General features: G+C 49.0%; 1 protein-coding gene across 2 annotated transcripts in view; it reads left to right on the top strand.

Moving 5' to 3' along the window:
* The window catches only part of LOC147634786 (2-oxoglutarate (2OG) and Fe(II)-dependent oxygenase superfamily protein), a 99,928-nt gene that overhangs the window by 63,768 nt on the left and 18,252 nt on the right, over positions 1–17,908 (top strand). For both annotated transcript variants that reach the window (XM_086803968.1, XM_086803969.1), the window contains exon 5: positions 6,762–6,857. In XM_086803968.1, coding sequence (XP_086660094.1) covers positions 6,762–6,857 — 96 coding nt within the window. The remainder of the gene's footprint in view (positions 1–6,761; positions 6,858–17,908) is intronic.

The following is a 17,908-nucleotide window of genomic DNA, read 5'->3' as shown; positions in this document are numbered from 1 at the left end:
TTATTTTGGTCAGCGGAAAGAATAAAAAACACACAGTGGTTTCAGTGGCGAGGCAGTGATGAAGCAGTTCAGAAAATGGAAAGAAAAATGCAGCATAGTAGCACTGCTCTGATACCATGTTGTGAAAAATGGGAGAGACAAAGCTAAAACTGAAACTGAAATGAGAGCAAGACTAAAAGGAAACACAAAGCTTAGACATACCTTGAGATGAGTGTAGACAAGACACAAGATTGATACTTTCATTGATGTGACACCTACAATATATAGGTGAGAAGTACAAGATTGAGTAGACTGACTTATGGGATAAATGTAGAGGTGCCACATGGCACTAGACTCAAGACACAAAGACTGAGACTAGACTAGAGAAATAGTACACCTATTGTGCACTTATTTCCAACATGGTCTACCTAGGATAAATGGATAACCACTTCCCTTGGTAGACATAACATAAAAATCAACAACCTTCGTAATGCCAAAAACTTCCACAGAAACATTCTTACAAATCCCAAGACACTTTGCTTTGTTATTGTTTGTCATTTTCACCTTAATTTCAGGTGTTTCATGAATGTGCATGCCTAGTCTTTGCATAGGGTCCTCTGTCATAATGCAAATTTGTGCACCGCCATCTACTAGACCCTTCTTAGCTAGCCTTCCCTTGATGTAGCAATCTAATATAGGTGTAATGTCCTCATCCATCTCGGCTTGTGAAATTTTTACAACAGGCACATTCTCTTTTGTTTTTCTCCTAGTGCTCACGGCCTTTGTTAATTCTCTCCTAACTTGTGGACATAAAGCTAGAAATTGAGGCCACGAGATATCAGGATCCTTACCTCTCATGTCTTCCAAAAGGTTGTATGGAGCCATACCATGTCCAAGGGGAAAATCTTGGAGGTTTATACGACGTCGTCTCCTCTTGACTTCCTTGTTTTCCTTCACTTTCTTTCCTCGTCCATGGTCACTTTGTGATGCCACACCCTCCTTTTCCTTCTCTTTTCCACGCCCTCGTTTGATAGCATTTGCTTCAATGTCTACCTCCTTGGCCTTTGTTACCTCTACCACATGTACATTTGGGTCCGGCAAGGGCGGCATTCCTTCCACTCCTCCTGGAGGTGATCTTGTTGCATTGGGCCTTTGCAAAAGCATTGGTTGTTGTTGACTAGTGCCTTCACTTGCATTCATCAGTGGATAATTCATGTTAGGCTTCCCTGGCTCCCCACGAGGCCAAGGACAATTATACATCCCATGCCCTGACTCTCCGCAATTCCAACATTGCAAGAGTCGCCTAGGTCGTGGCTCTCGTTCTTCAACCCTTTTGGCTTGGCTCTTCTGTTCCACAGCTTGTGCAAAGTGGATAGACAAGTTATTTAAAGACTCATTTAACTTTTCTATCACCTCGACTGTGACCTCAGGTAATTCTCTACGAGTGCAAGACTGTATCTCTTTCCTAGGCTTTGAATCATCAAAGATAAAGCCCCTCCCTAGCATGCACCTCATCTTTCGGAGTTTCTTTGTAGCCCTAGCCTCAGCAACATCAAATGTTGTGGGCTCTCCTGACTCTACTTGCAATTTTAGTGATGGGTACATCCCTGCAATATATCTCTCCTTCTTCAAGAATTCTGCACCATCTCCAGGGTTAGGAAGACGACGCAACCAAAGAGTCCAAAGACGTAAGAATTCTTGCTTATAACTCAAGTAGTCCTCTAGATCCTTTTGCTTATGAGTAACTATTTCTTGCCATAGCTTTTGTGTGTTCAAAGGAGTGAAGTAATTGTCTCTAAAAAGTTGTATGACTCTCTTGTAATCTACTCGTGCATGTGCAGGTAGAGATTGAAACCAAGTGGAAGCATCTCTTTGTAGGACCAACTCAAACATGTCTAAGCACTCTTGGTCTCTTACCACTCTCTTATGTGGATTGCCATTCTAAAGTTTGATAAGAATAACTCGGCATCCTCACCGGGCCCTCCAAAGAATAAGGAGTAGCCACTCATTTGCCTAGTGGTATCCATGCTTAAGAAAAAGAAGCACAAATATGATTGCACAAAGGTCTTCCTTTACTCTCTCTCTCTCACTCTTTTTTTTTTTTCAAAGTAGAATGAAAATGTAGACGTCAAAGCTTATGTCAGAATGAATCAAAGGCAAAATAAATGGATTAACTGAGGCATTAATGGCTGCTACTGGCCAAGGTCCAAACATACGACGAATGACACGCTGAAATTGCAACTTACTACCGACAACTATGTGTATTTCTTGCCTAGCATAAGAAATTAGCCTACAGTATAAGTCTTCTTGATTCATAAAACTAAGCTAAAACAAGATGAAAATCTGCACATCAAAGGAAATGGTGTAATCTACAATGGGAAGTAAGACATGATTAGCTGATGCTAAAACCTCTCTTAGTCTTTTTGGACCAAAAAGAAGAACCATGCGTTGTTGGTAGAAAATTTTTCTATCAATGCAAACATTCACTGTAATGGAGCGCACCCAATGTAACTGGTTGATTGCGTTGTTGGTAGAAATTTTTTCTATCAATGCAAACATTCACTCTAATGGAGCGCACCCAATGAAATCGGTTGAATTGAATCCCAAGAGGATTAGGAGGAGGTGGATTATTCATGAAAGATCACATAAAAGTACCAACTTTCCTTCTTAAAATATGATACTCAACAAGCACACAAGGAAATTTATGTGTTATAGAGATCGATGTACCTTAAATACCCATTCAAAAATTGCTCGTTCCTCAGTGGGGGCACGAAAATTGAGGCAGTCTGGGGCGGGCAACAAGAAGAGCGGCCTCTAAGCACTCCTCAAGGCTCCCGTGTTGCTCATTGGTCTTGGGGCACAACGCAACACAAACATAAAGAACCCCAAAACCACATACTCAACAAGAAAAGGGGCACCACCTAGTTATGTGTATGAACTAGAACACCAAAGATCTTTCCTTGTAGCCAATCAATACAAGCTAACCATATACATCAATCAAAAGGCACACCCACCATCAACATACACTCATAAACATATGATATTGTGTGTGGAGGAGACTAGTATAACACAAATAGATGCACACCAAACTTGGAGAAGAGCTTAGAGAGACAATATAAGCTTGATTTTGTTGTCGGTATGCACATGGTCTTAAGGTTACGGGAGCCCTCTCACCATACAACCCTCTTACCATGGATTGAAAGACAACAAATCAAAAACAAGCCCTCAAGCTGCCAAGCATAAAATCACACTACAAAATACAAGGATCGAATTTACCTTAAATCAAACATGGGACCGCTTGCTAAATCAACTTTGGAGATGTAGGAGTCCAAGACTTTGTACACAATTGCACCCAAATTACTAATCTTATTTATGCAACAAGGGCGAGATACAATTGTGATAAGGGAGTATGACATCACTCAAGCCCTCACAATGACATAACTAGCTTCAAGCTTTTCTATGCAATCAAAGGTATTGATATATAGAGAGAGCTCACAAGTTCACTATCTCCTTACACACTAGAGTTGGGAGTGGTATACAATGTGTGTAATTTTCCCTTCCATAAGGAATGGAGGGGCTTTATTTATAGGTTTGAGAAGCCTCAATTAGGATTAAGCCTAATCAATTTTATTATGAGAAATCATAGATTATGGATTTTTTATTTTGAAATGAGAGTGGGCCTCTTCTTATCCCTTGAGTCACATGGATGTGGGCTCAAGGTGAGAGAATTATTGAAGGTGAGAGGAGAGTGTGATGTAGAGGTTTGAGCAAATAACTTGTAGTAATGCTTACTCAAAAAATAGTAGAGTGAGTGTTTATTTACATATGTTTAGTGGTTAGTAGTTAGTAATCACTATACAAGGTTAGTAGTACAATGTACAAATGGGTGAGAAGGGCTGAGAGGTTGAGTGAGAAGAGTAAAGATTTGGAAAGATCCTTTGTGTGGTTGAAAGCTCAAAGAAGCTTGGACTCACCCATGTGTAGATCTTTAAGTTAACCGCCGGTCTCCTTCTTGCATTCGACGCCACAAAAGTTGATTGGAGTGAAGAACATGGGGGTTTTTGTAGATGAAAACCCCATATTTGCAGAGGTTAATATGATACAGCCATGCTGAATTTTTATGTATTTTTTGAGATTGGGAAAATAATTTAGTAACATGGGAGTAGTAGGGAGAGAAATGGAGATGAGGTATGGGTGTAGAGTAGATATGAGAGTAAATGGAGATGGAAGGAGAGGGCAAAGGTGAAGAGGGTGAGAGAGGACATAAAGTTTGCAGGTTTGATGGAGTGAGAAAGGAATGAGTAAGTGTGTAGGTGATGAATGTGTAAGGAAGGTGAGAAGAGACTAGGTAATTGCTTCGTACAGGAGGGTCGGTGTGACAAGCGTATCAAATAGCCACAATTTGATGCATGGCTCCTGAAACTGTATGTGTGCACACTGCCTCTCAAGTGCCCCCAAGGCTGCATGCCCTATAGCTAGTCTAGCTGTTGTTGCGTCCTTCAAGGAGAAACGCGGTCATGTGAAAGTAACTCCCAAGTAGACATATGACCTGACGTACTCTACCGGCTCCCCTCGGAAAGTGAACTGAGGCTCTGATCTCGTCACCCATGCCTGTGTGGTGTTAAACACCATAACCTTGGTTTTCCGAAGGTTCATTGTCAGATCTCTATCCGCACAGAAAGCCTGTAATGCATCTAGGTGTCTCTGTAATCCCTCCGGAGAGTCTGAGATTAGAACAATATCATCAGCATATAACAAGATGGGTATCAACACCCCTGCTAGGCATGTCCCCGGGCCTCCCAATCTGTCTACATAATCACAGACCGCATCAATGTACAGTCCAAAGAGGGTGGGCGATAGCGGCATAGTTGTTACGAGGCGCGCCTCTAACGGTTAGAGGTGTTCGAGGCGTACGACTGCCTCATCGAGACGTACACCCAAAAAAAAAAAATTTATTATTTTTTGCTGGTTTGAGTCTTTAGACGGGGGCTTTAAGGGCCCACGGCAGCCCCTCTCACACACACTCTCTCTCTCTCTTCCTCATTCTTTCCCTCCCTCCCTTAAGCCTTTCTCAAGACCCAAAGTTCAAAGTTCAAACTTCACACTAGGATGGTGATGTTTTTTATACCCACTTTTGGAGCTCTCTCTATACTCTACCGGTTCATTTCATTTCATTTCATTTTACTTTGTACCCTTGAATCTTGATGATGTATCCAGATGATGATGATGGACTATTTTGGTTTCATAGGTCATTTTGGCCTTTTGCAGACGTTTAATACAGCTTTCTTTCTTTCACACAAACACTCTCTCTCCCTCTCGTACACACCCCCTCTCTCCCTCCCTCACGTGCTGGTGACCCTATCAAATAGTCCGCCTGGAGCTCGGACTTTGCCTGTCACACAGACTCATACAAAGCATATATCCCCCACTACATATCCTCGGGTACCTCAATGTCATGCAATCTGTGCATAAGCCTGTCACGTGGTACGGTATCGAAGGCTTTGCGGAAGTCCACAAAGCAGCAGTATATCCTTCTCTTCTGTGCCCTGCCCTCTTCAATAAGTGCCCAAAGTGTCACTATGTGATCCAATGTAGTAAATCCTCTCTTGAAGCCAGCCTGTCCATGTGCTCGATGACCATGCCTCTCTGCCCATCGGCTCAGCTTCGACTCCAATATAGAGCCATATAGTTTGTCCAAGTAATCACCAATCATTATCGTCCTGTAGTTGCTTGGTACCATGGGGTCCCCACTCTTAGGGAGTGGTAGAGAGAGAGAGAGAGAGAGAGAGAGAGAGAGAGAGAGGGGTAGGCAGCCATGCGGCCATTTGTAAAGCAATTTTTGGTAATATATCTTCTATTATGAAAAAAAAAGAAGATAGAGAGGGTAGGATATACAAGTTAAAGGCTGCAAGTAACAGTAAGGGTGCAGTATCTTAGAAAATAATGCATTGGAATCTTTCTTTGACGTTGGTTAAACACACACTTCATTCTTGTTGAGGAGAAAGGTGATGGCATGTCCTGGATGGCCTGTTTATGACGTACTAGAGACTCTGTAAGATTGCAAGTAGCAATGGACTTGGGAAAGAGATCCCTATTTGTGATTTACTTCTACAGGGTGAGCAGGAGTACAATCAGATTAATGTGAATCATTCTGTTTGTTTGAAAATCCAAGTATGCTAGTGAGGGCATGCGTAGTATTCTATGCATGTGTGCTTGTCCCAAGGGCTGAAATTTAAAGGAAGCGAGTGATGTAGAGCCTCAAGTTAAGCCTTGCAGATATGGAAGTGATTGGCTTTGGACAGATCAAGCTGATCATGAATACAATTGATTTTGAAACAAAGAGTGAGATGGTATTAACATCGTATTTTTTGAGAGTTCCTAGTTGTTTGTGAGGAAAATTGTTAGGAGATGCGACTCCGAAGCTGAACCTCTGAGATGGCAGCTTTGTCCAAAGTTCTCACCACAGTGAACCTTCTTATATATTTTCATGAATAGCTTGTTGCATTTCCAAGGTTGAATGGAGATTTCTGTATGCATTACATTGATTTCTTCTGGAGATTCAGTGACCTTTCTAAGTTGCGTCTGGGATTATAGATGAGATCATATCGGAGGAGATCAATGTCTCCGCAAAACTGAGCTAGGTGGCTGTTCTGGGATCCATTGCTTGCGTTCATTCTTTTTATGAGTTTCAGTGTAGCCATTCATAGTATCATGAGTGCTATAATGCCTTTTTCAGTTCTTTATTGTTGAACTCTATGATAACTTTAGTTTTTGATTCGCAGGCAGTGTGTTATCTAAACAGCCAGGGATGCGATTTTCAGGGTGGCCTTTTTCATTTCCAAGAAGGCATGCCGACAACCATTGTACCAACAATAGGGGTAATGTGCAGTTGCACACTGAGTGTTTGGCAATGCTGTTTATAAAACTTCAAATGTGGACACAGCAACTTTATGTGACCCTTATTGACCTCACAGCTTATCCGAGAAAAGATTTGGTTTTGCTGTTTCAAATGTTTTTACTTGTGTGACCTTACGTGATCCAGTGTATGCAAGTGGCTTTCTGATGGTTGGGTTCCTCTCTTTTATAGTCAGTCTGGAGGGGTGGCCTGTGGTAGTGTGTAATGGAATGATGGTGGCTCTTCTTTAACAAGCTCCAATGTGATATTTATTTTGTGGTATTGCATTATAGCTTTAGTGCAATTGTGGCCTGTCAGGCCATTTGTACGGAATAGGTTCGGCCATCCATTGCATTGTTATTCTCATCTACCCTCTCCAAGCAAGCATGAGTTTGTCTAGTTTCTACCTGCCTTGTACACAATCAATCCCCTTTTTCATACCTCAGAGTCTGGAATGATGCATAAAATATGCATCCATTGAGCTGCATGCATGTGCTAGATATCTAAAGAACCAAGTTCAAAATGCATACTCTCACGACACGACATGGAGCATAAAGGTTTTAGGATCCATGAGTCTCAGACGGGGAAGATCGTATAGTGAGGAGAGGTGTGTTATTTCAGGAGAAGGGGAGTGGGCTATGGCTTTGTGAATCTTTATGGAAGGATAGAGAAACTAAGAAGAACCTTAGTAGGTCAAGGTACACAACATAGAATAGTGTGACACGCTCAAAAAGCGCTCCTTTATAATTTTTAGTGCAATAAAATCTTTTTAGTATCAATCCATCTATCTACTCTATATAAATCTGGGTGGGAATTGATTCCACATAGGTTATCTAGACTACCCTTCTGGACCAGCAAGGAGGATATAGGTATCATGTGGGCACGTCTTTTTGATTCAAAATTGTTGGGAAAGTTAAGATACACTTCTTTCTCATTGCTGGCCTTAGGAATGGAAAAAAGGATCCAAGGAGTTATTAAAGTTTTTAGGGGCTATTGATGACAAATTGTGATGCTATGCAGAAGATAGCAACAGATCTTTATATGAGGTTACACAAAAACCTCACACTTTGAATAGATCTGGGAAATAGTAGAGAGTTTGGAAGCTTGCTCCAAAGCTTACTTTGCAGTAGATAAGGATGATACAGAATGCCTGCTAAGCAGTTCATGTGCTGCTGTTCGGCACTGCTGGCTTGCCACAAGACGTTTGAGCACAATGCCCCTTATTCTTTACAAGATATCTGGGCCAAGAATGTATGCCTTCTCCATTGGCTCGTGGTCATATATACCTGGTCTTTTAAGAACTAGGATGGCGCAGAAGATACTGAAATTTTCTTTTAGGGCTGCTTACAAAAATGTAGCTAAGATGAGCTTCCTTACACTTCAGCCCTTGTTGAGAATGCAAATTATGGCATTGATAGGTTATTGGTGTAGAGCAAAAGCATGTCCAACAAAGTTTTTTCTGTTAAAAAATTAGTAGAGGAGTGCACGTTCATGTGAATTGGGGATTTCTAGAATGGATATTGGGACAAATGGGCCTTTAGATGGTTGCATACTTTCTGTTATCTCTCAATTCACAGTGGCACCCTTCACAAGGCTGATGGGCTAAAAATTTCAGCTATTGAGCTCATTTTGCCAGGTCGCTAGAGCCTCAAGAAAGCTTCCCGTTGCTTCCTCATATGGTCAGAGCCACCTTGCAACTTCCCCCACTGGCCAAGGCGGAGGGTAGGAATGACGTCGAGCCAAATGCTTCTAACGAACTCCATAGGCGAAGTGTGGGTGCCTTCGATGACTTCGCTGTATCTAGCTCTCCAGATGTGCCAGGCTGCAATGCTGCTACAAATCTCCCATCTCTAGCACGAACCTGGAGTCCAATGATTAGTAGATGGGGCTGGGACTGGTACTGCGGAAATGCGAAGGTGAGAGACTTGAAGAGCTAGCCCCCCACTTTCCTCCTCATAAGCCATGACAATCTCAGCCTCAGTGGCCCAAGCGATAGTGCCCCATGAAATGATATGGGGAGAGGTCCTGTCCATCGTGAAAATGCGGAGAATCTGCTGCCAAACCTGCGTGAGCCTCAAGCAATCCCAAAGATAATGTAGCTGAGACTCCTGGGAGTGGCCGCACCTCGGACAAGCTGTCGGTCCACCGCCAATGGCCAACCACGTGCCAACCGCCAAACTCCTGTGCGCTAGCCGGCACAAAAAGAGGGTGATCTTTCGAGGCCGAAAACTGTCCTAGAGCATCTTGCAAAAATCTGAGAGAAAACGTTGTGAGAGGCCTTGTGATTGCCAGTGTCGTGCTGTTGCCGGGGTGTCCTCGACCTCCGGCATTTGGATCCTGTAGCCTAGCCGTGAGGTATATGCGAAGAACGGGGTACCCAACATCTCCTCGTCTGCGGGGTCACACCAAGTCCACTCCCCTGGGTCCCATTGGAGGCACGTGAGGGGCCGGCTATCCCAAATCCATAAACGCCAGTCTCTCTTCCTGGCCACCTTGGCCGGAGGGGGGTCAATGTGCCACTTATGTGCCTGAAATCCGATCACCCTCACTCTGTACAAGGTTCATCCACTGAAGTCATCCAAAGGGGGGTTTGATCTCTCTAATCTGCCATGGGGTCCAATCGAAAAGTGAGCAAGGCGCAGCTCTTATCTACGCCATGAACTGCCAAGAGAATATCATGCCTAGTAAACACGCCCAACCACTGTGGGGGGTTGGGTCAAGGATAGGGGTCAGCCACTCCTGAGGAATAGTAGAGTTGATGTCGAAGATGAGTCTATCTCTACCTCGGATCCCAGCCAAGCCTCTCTCCTGAGCCTCCGGGGGGAGCTGTCTGAATGCAAGCCAATCTCCAAGCGATCTGGCAAGTCCTATGCTCAACGCTTCCCAGGATACACGAAGCGTGGCCCCCAGCATGTGGCCATTGGGTAAACAGCTAAGGGGCTGCCGAAAGTGCTCCTTCAAGGCTACCGGAACCGATTGCTGGAGGGCCGGCCTAAGGTGATCCCAAGCTTGGAGTAAGATGGCAGCAAATCTATCCTCAAAAGCTGGGCTAAAGCCGCGGGCCTGCATCTCGGTGAAGATCCATCTGGTGCTCTGCGGCCACGGGTCCCCCATGCTCAGAGTACAGGTTGAAATCTTGGCCAAGAGGAAGTCCTTCCAAGGCTTACCACCTGGGAGAAGTCCTCTAACAATCAACTTGCCAAGAAGGGCACGGCTCTGAATGGCAGGGTTGATGATGCCAAGGCTCCCTCTGTGTTGCAGGCCTCTCATTGTTGTTGGCCCACAAAAAGTTACGGATCAAGTGCTGTACACCTGACCAACGCAGGCTCGGGAGAAGGCCCAGCAAGAAGTAATATACCACATGGTGGCAAGAAGTACCTGGTTCACCACCACCACTCGGCCGGCTAAGGGAAGCCTTGCAGAACTCGAGTACAAAAGCTTCTTGTGAATGCTGAGAAGAAGAGGGGCTAGCTGTTGCTCTTGGGAGAGGGGAGATATCAATGCCCACTTGGCATCCAAGATAGCCGAGTGGAGTGCCCCTCAGGATCCACTAGAAAGCCTCAACTGGACGCCAAGTCGGGGCGGATGGAAAGCCTACCCAAAAACCACATGACTTGTGCCAATTGATGTGCGCTTCTATCGCCTCTGCAAATCTCTGGAGATTCCCCACACCTCCGGATAAGTATGTTATTGTGTCATCTACAAACTCTGAGTCTAGTAGCTCCTCTTGAGTACGGATGGGGAGACGCAATCCTTGGAGCCCAGGCTTCTGAGCTGAGAGAAAACTTCTCCCGGCCTCGGTGACAAATAGAAAGAGGTATGGTGCCAGTGGACAGCCCTGCCGGACCGAGCAAACAAGGGGAAATCTGAGTATGTTGTTGTGTCATCTACAAACTCCGGATAAGTATGTTGCTGTGTCATCTACAAACTTTGAGTCTAGTAGCTCCTCCTGAGTACGGATGTTGTTGTGTCATCTACAAACTTTGAGTCTAGTAGCTCCTCCTGAGTATGGATGGGGAGACGCAATCCCTGGAGTCCACATCTTCGGATAAGTATGTTGTTGTGTCATCTACAAACTCTGAGTCTATTAGCTTCTCTTGAGTACGGATGGGGAGACGCAATCCTTGGAGCTCGGGCTTTTGAGCTGAGAGAACTTCTCACGGCCTCGGCAACAAATAGAAAGAGGTATGGTGCGAGTGGACAGCCCTGTTGGACCGAGCGAGTGGACAGCCCTGTTGGACCGAGCGAGCAAGAGGAAATCTGTCATGTGTGGCTCCTTGAATGAGAACCTGACTATGAGAGTCCAAGTAGAGTCCTGAAACACCACGGATCCACTCCACTAGGAACCCCATCCGGTACATCATGCCCTCCAAAAAGCCCCAATCAACTCTATCATAGGCTTTCTTGAAATCCAGAAAGAGCACAATGAGGCCGTGCTACTTCTTCTTGGCCGAAGCTGTCGCCTCCTAGAAAGTGAAGATGTTGTCCAAAATGCTCCGATCTCAAACAAAACATGTCTGAGTGTCATGGATCAAGTCGGGGAGCAATGGCTGAAGTCTCCAATCTGTCACCACCCTCCTTAGAAATAAGTAAATCAGACCTTTTGAGAGCCTCTTTGGCATGGTCCATGTAGTCATAATCTCATTGAAGGCTGCTTGAAGGCCACCTTCCATGAGATCCCAGTTGGCGAAGAAAAAAGGAAACTGGAAGCCCATCCGCCCCCGGGCATTTTCCGCTAGGAACACTCTGCTGTGAAGGGTGTCAATAAGAAGGTTCGGAGAGCGGGGGGAACCACCTCCTTCGTGTGTGCCACTAGACCCTCTATCGTCCATCCACCACCTGTGAGGATAATGGGGCACCCGTGAGGAGGGATCTGAAAAAATCCGTGGCACTGGCTCTCACATGGGGAGGGGGAAGGGGGGGGGTTTCCAGAAATGATAGCTCCGTTTTGGCCTCACAGCCTTCTAATACCATCTCTCCGCCTGTGAGGGCCTGGAATCTCAAAGAAATCCCTAGTCACTCTATCTCCGGCCTGGGTCCAAAAGGAAGCTCTAGCATGGTATCTATACTCTACCCTCCTCTCCTCTATGGATTTGATCTCTGTACGGGTGGCAAGTAGCTGACTCTCAATCCACGGGCTATCACGGGAACTCTCTTGAAGTCATTGGAGAAGCAAGATCCCGTTGAATGCTCCTCTCTTGCTCACAGATTCCCGCCCTCTGCTTTGGGCTGCCTCCTGCAATAAGCTGCTGATCTTGCAAGGCCCGCATCCAAGGTGTGTGCGGTAGAACCTGAGAGAAAATCCAATCCCTCCCATATTTGCTCTATCCTGATGTGCAGATCTCAGAGTCCTGTATGAGGCTGTCCGGAATCCTAGTGCTCGAGTGCTTGCAGGGGTCCTCCAAGGACAAAATAACCGAAGCATGATCAGAGAACGTAGTGCCCGCCAAGATACCAATCATGCCCCCGTGACCGCAAGCCCACTCATCCACATAGAATCTATTAAGTTGAGAAAGATTGGGGCCAGTGCTCCTCCTGTCAGACTGCGAGAAGCACAGATTCTCGAGGCTGTGCCCTCACTCTAGCAAGTGCCAAGGGTCCTGTCCCCTAAGTGCCAAGATCAACTCCTTACACGAAAAGTACTCTGAGCCTGAGACTGTAGCCATGCCTCCTCCTCCTCTCTTTTTTTTTTTTTTTTTTTTTTTGGGAAAAACGATCCTTCTATTAGTTAATGAGAAGACGCCATAAGGCTACAAAGCTCACCTCACAAGGAGGGATAATATATACAGTGAATACCGGAGCTCCACCCCCGTGGCTGGCCGCTCTCTTGGGGGGGCTACCTAGTAGTACATGCGGGAGGTGAGAAGAGCCAAACTGGAGGCCTGTAGTGCCAAGTGACATCCTCGCCCCTCGCGGTGAGGAAAGGGCTAGGCTGCCAAGTGCGGAGGAACACCTTGCGGCGATCTCTCATGCGATCCGAGTCGCCCTGAAGTTTCCCCCAGTGTCCTCTCAAGGTGTGAATGATGTCCACCGAGAGAGCCTGTATGACCTTTGCCGGTGGAATCGCTTGGCGGTCTATGGCCTCCCTGCATCGGGCTCTCCATATGTGCCAAGCCGTCATGCTGTTGATCATCTCCCATCTGTGCCCGTCCCCCTCCTGGGAGACTGCCGAAGAGAAGTCTGGCGTCGGAACCACCGCCATCGCCCTGTCAGAGACCTGGATGGTCACATTGCCAGGGACGTCCTCGTATCCAAGGGACGGGCCGCTGTCCGTGGCCCAAGCCACCGCACCCCACGTCACCATCATCTCACCTGGCGAGCCTGCAAAAACCATCCTGAGAGCACGCTGCCAGACCTGCTGTGCCTGTGGGCAATCCCATAAGCAGTGCCGTTGCGACTCCTGTGCATGGCCGCACCGAGGGTAGGACGCTGGGTGTTTGCCAAAAGCTAGCCAAGCCCCCACAGCCAGTCCTCTATGCGTTGTAAGCCAGAGAAAAAGCGTCACCTTCCGGGGCCAGAAGCTGTCCCAAAGGTGCTGCCAGAAGTCCCTAAGGAAGGCAGGGGAGAGCCCCTGTCGCCGCCAATGCTCGGCCGCCGCCGGGGTGCCCTCTATCGTGTGCCTCTGGATCCGCCGCCCCAGCCTCGCAGTGTACTGAAAAAAGGGGGTGCCTGGGCTGGTAGGGGCCGAATAAGGATCTCGCCAAAGCCACTCGCCTGGATCCCACTGAAGGCGAATAAGAGGCCTGCTGTCCCAAGCCCATAATCTCCAAGAATAGTCCTCCCCTATCGAGGCCGGTGAGGGGTCTACATGCCACTGTCTCTGATGAAAGTCGACCACCCGCACCCTCTGAAAGATACAACCCTGGAACTCATCCAAATCTAGTCGGGTCCTCTGAAGCTGGCCTGCCTCTCCCACCTCGAAGGTGAGTGGGGCGACTCTCTTTGCTAAGCCGCAAACCGCTAGAAGGATCTCATGCCGAGTAAAGACGCCCATCCACTGTGGAGGTGGAGGGTCCTGTACTGGAGTCCGCCACTCCCGGGGGATGGCCGCCTCAATGTCCTGCCTCATCAACTCTCTGCCCCTCATCCCGCTGAGTCTCCTCTCCTGAACCTCTAGAGGCAGCTGCTGAAAACATATCCAGTCGTCTAAGGACTGGGCTGGGCCGGAGCTCAACGGGCCCCACGACACATGAGATCGCGATCCAACCATATGACCACTGGGAAGTCGGATCAAGGGGTTCCAGATCAATGGCTGCCTCAGGCGCTCCTCATCGGTGCCCGGGGGAGTCTGGAAGAGCGACGGCCTCAGATGCTCCCAGGCCCTCAGAAGGCTAGCTGCAAAACGCTCCTCGAAACCAAGGCCCACTCCTCTGGATCGCTGCTCTGTAAAGATCCACCTGATGCTGGGGGTCCAGGGGCCGCTAAGAGAAGGAGTGCGGCTGAGAATCCTGGAAACAAGAAACTCCTTCCACGGCTCAGCGCCTGGTGTAGGAGGGCACGAACCACCAACTTGCCAAGCAAAGCTCGGCTCTGACAAATAGGATCAACTATGCCCAGGCCGCCTCTCTCCCTCGGCTGAGTGATCACAGCCCATGCCCCCTTGGCCCTGGCGGGCCGCCCGTCGCCCCCACCGGACCAAAGAAAGTTCTTGATGAGCCTCTGCACCTGGCCAATGCACGCCCGAGAGAAGGCCCAGCAAGAAGTGATGTACCACATGGTAGCAAGCAGAACCTGGTTGGCCACAACCACTCGGCCTGTCAGAGATAAACGAGTGGTACTCCAATACAGAAGCTTCTTCCGAATGCTCAGAAGAAGGGGGTCTATCTGCTGCTCCGGAGATATGTCAATGCCCACATAGCATCCCAAATAGCGCACTGTAGTGCCGGGGGCCAGCCATTGAAACCCATCAACTGGCCTCCAAGTCGGGGGGGGCACAGAACTGACCCACAACCCCCACGACTTGTGCCAGTTGATCAAAGCGCCCGAAGCTGTGCAAAACCTGTCCAGGGCTGAGGCGAAGCGGTGGAGGTTCTCCTCCCCTCCCTGAAGATAAGCAGCAGTGTCATCCGCAGACTCCGAGTCTAGGAGCTCCTCCGAGGTGCGGATGGGGAGCTGGAGGCCCCGCAAACCTGTATCCTGTGCCGTCAAGAAAGTGCTCATGGCCTCCGCCACAAAAAGAAAAAGAAAGGGCGCCAAGGGGCACCCCTGCCGCACCGAGCGTGAGAGCTGGAACCTCTCTCCGCGCACGCCCTGTATCAGCACCTGGCTATGAGACGATGTGTAGAGTGCAGAGACCCCACGGATCCACTGAGGGGGGAAGCCCATCCTCTCCATAGTGCCTTCCAAGAAGGCCCAGTCCACCCGATCATATGCCTTCTCGAAGTCGAGAAGGAGCACTGCCAGATCCTCCTACCGAAATCTAGCCAAAGCCGTAGCCTCCCAGAAAGAGAAGATGTTATCCAGGATGCTCCTATCCTGGATGAAGCCTGTCTGCGTGGAGTGGATGATGTCCGGAAGGTGAGGCTGAAGCCGCCTGCTGATCGCCTTAGCTAGGACCTTGTAGGCCGTGCCTAGCAAGGTGATCGGTCTCCACTGTCTAATCTCCAGTCTGTCTCCTCCCTCTTTGGGGATCAAGTGAATCAACCCCTCTGCCATGCTGTCCGGCATGTCTCCCGACTCCATGATCTCTTGGAATGCCAATCTGAAACCCCTATGCAAGAGACCCCAGTACCTCTGGAAGAAAGCCACTGAGAGACCGTCCTCTCCTGGGCATTTGCCCCGAGGAAGTGCCTGAAGAGCCGCCTCCAGTTCCGCATCCGAGAAGGGGGAGAGAAGGGAGTGCTGCAAATGGGCCGGCACAACCGGTCTCGTGAAGCTCCAGACTGCCTCCTGAGCCTCTCTCACCCTGTCATCTGCTGGCTCAGCAGAGAGCAGATCCCTGTAAAAATCTATGGCGATCGCCCGAACCCTGGGGGGATCACCACTGCTAGGCCATCAGCCTGCCGAAGACGCTTGAGACCCTCTCGTCTGAAGCGAGGCCCTGTCACCTCAAAGAAATCCCGAGTCACTCTGTCTCCAGCCTGTGTCCAAAAAGATGCCCGAGCATGGAATCGGAACTTCACCCTCCTCTCCTCGATGGATTTGATCTCTGTGCGAGCTGACTCCATCTGCTCTGAAATCCAAGGGCTCGTAGGATCCCTCTCCTGAAGTCTCTGAAGGGAAGCTAGACTCCTCCACAGGCTCCTCTCCTGCTCTCTGAAAGCCTCCAGACGGTCCAGGGCAGCCTGTCTGAGCATCCTACTGATCTCCTGCAAACCCCTGTCAAGATCGCTGGCTGCCGATCCTCTCCTGAACTGAAGCTCCCGCCAGACCTGCTCAACTCTGGTCGCAATCTCGGGCTCCTCTATGAGACAATCTGGAATCCGGACGCTCTGGCCTCGCTCTCCTCTCGTAGGGTCCTCGATCTGGAGAAGCACCGGAAAGTGGTCTGAAAAAGAAGTATACCCACAGTGCCACCTCTATCGCAAGCCCACTCATCAATGTAAAACCTGTCGATGCGGGAAAGGTTAACTCCTGTGGCCCGTCTATCCGAGCGCGAGAAAGATAAACTCCCCTGCATCCTGCCAAACTCCGAGAGAGTCCACGGATCCTCGCCTCTCACCTGCAGCACTAGCTCCTCCTAGGCAGCGAGCTCCGGCCCATGAATGGTCTCCTGGCTGCCCCCGTCCTGTCCTCTGCATCCTCTAGCATGTTGCAATCCCCCCCTAGGCACCAATGGTCTGCCATGGGGAGGGACTGCCTAATGGTGCTCCAGAACTCAGCTCTCCCGGTCGCCCCATTAGGGGCGTAGAAGTTGAGGAAGCCAATGCGGTCTTCCCCAACCCGAAGGATGATCCACTGCGCTCGACCCTGAACCAGAGTGCCAGAATCCACAACCTCGGATAGAAGCTGCTCGCTGACTGAGATGCATACTCCACCCTGGTTCCCCTGGGAGCCATATGCCGGTGACCAAAAAGTGTGACTCCTGCCTGGCAAGATCTTCCCGCAGGTGCGGGTGCGCCCGGCAGAAAGGTGGTGCTCCTGGATGAAAAGGATATCTATGGGCCCTCCAACGAGAGCCCTCTGGATCTCCTGGCGAAGTCTGCCCCGGCCAATGTAGCAGCGAGGTCCACCAAGACCCTGGATGTTTCATGAGAGGATCCTCATGGATGAGCTATGGCAAGTGAAGCAGCCGCCCACTGGCTCACCCCTCTCAGCTGGCCCGGATGAGCTGCCCTCCACTCTATGAGTTTTGGGCGCCGGCTTGGAGGGAGAATAGTCACTGTCTGTCCGGGTGCGGAGTCTCTCCAAAAAGAGGGTGACCTGTCTCTGTGTCCAGCCCCACTCCACCTTCGCCCTGTCCAGGGCATAGGCGTGAGACCAATCCTCTGCATATATGTTTCTAAAGGTAGGCTACATCCTCGGGGCGGCGTGGAGGAGAATCAGCAGCACCGCCTCAACTGAGGTGTGGACCGGATCCGCCCACCAATCTCCTATACCAAACAAGCTCATGCGGGCTGAGTGTAATCGGGTCTGCAATAGGTCCGTGAGCCCCAAGTCACTGAAGTGGTGAGAAAACTCCAGTATCTGATCACGCAAAACTTCCTCTACAGAGTTGCAATCCCATGCTGTGTCTGGGGCAACACTGAGAGGAAAGGAGAAGGCCACCATGCTGCTCATCACTGAAGGAGAATGAGATGGATGGCACACCACGCATACTCGCAAGGGCGCGACTAGTGTCTCGAACGGGCCAGCATCCAGCTGGAGACACCTGAAGAAACCGTAATCCACTGGGAGCCCCATCACTCGCGGGGGTCCCCCAGGGGAGGCTGGAGAGAACTCTGTGGCGGGCGAAGCTAGGATCGCCATCTCCACCGGCCCGTAGTGGCGGTGGAATAGCCGCTGAACTGAACTCTGGCCTATCTAGCTGCGCTGCCCCGGGGCAGTGGGTGGTCTGGAGGAGTATCCTGGAGAGGCCGAGGGAGGGATGGTGGC

The sequence above is a fragment of the Cibotium barometz genome, chromosome 10 (genome assembly GCF_041138505.1).
Source record: "Cibotium barometz isolate CiBa-2024 chromosome 10, ASM4113850v1, whole genome shotgun sequence".
Lineage (NCBI taxonomy): Eukaryota > Viridiplantae > Streptophyta > Polypodiopsida > Cyatheales > Cibotiaceae > Cibotium > Cibotium barometz.
This window is presented reverse-complemented; position numbering and strand designations above follow the sequence as displayed.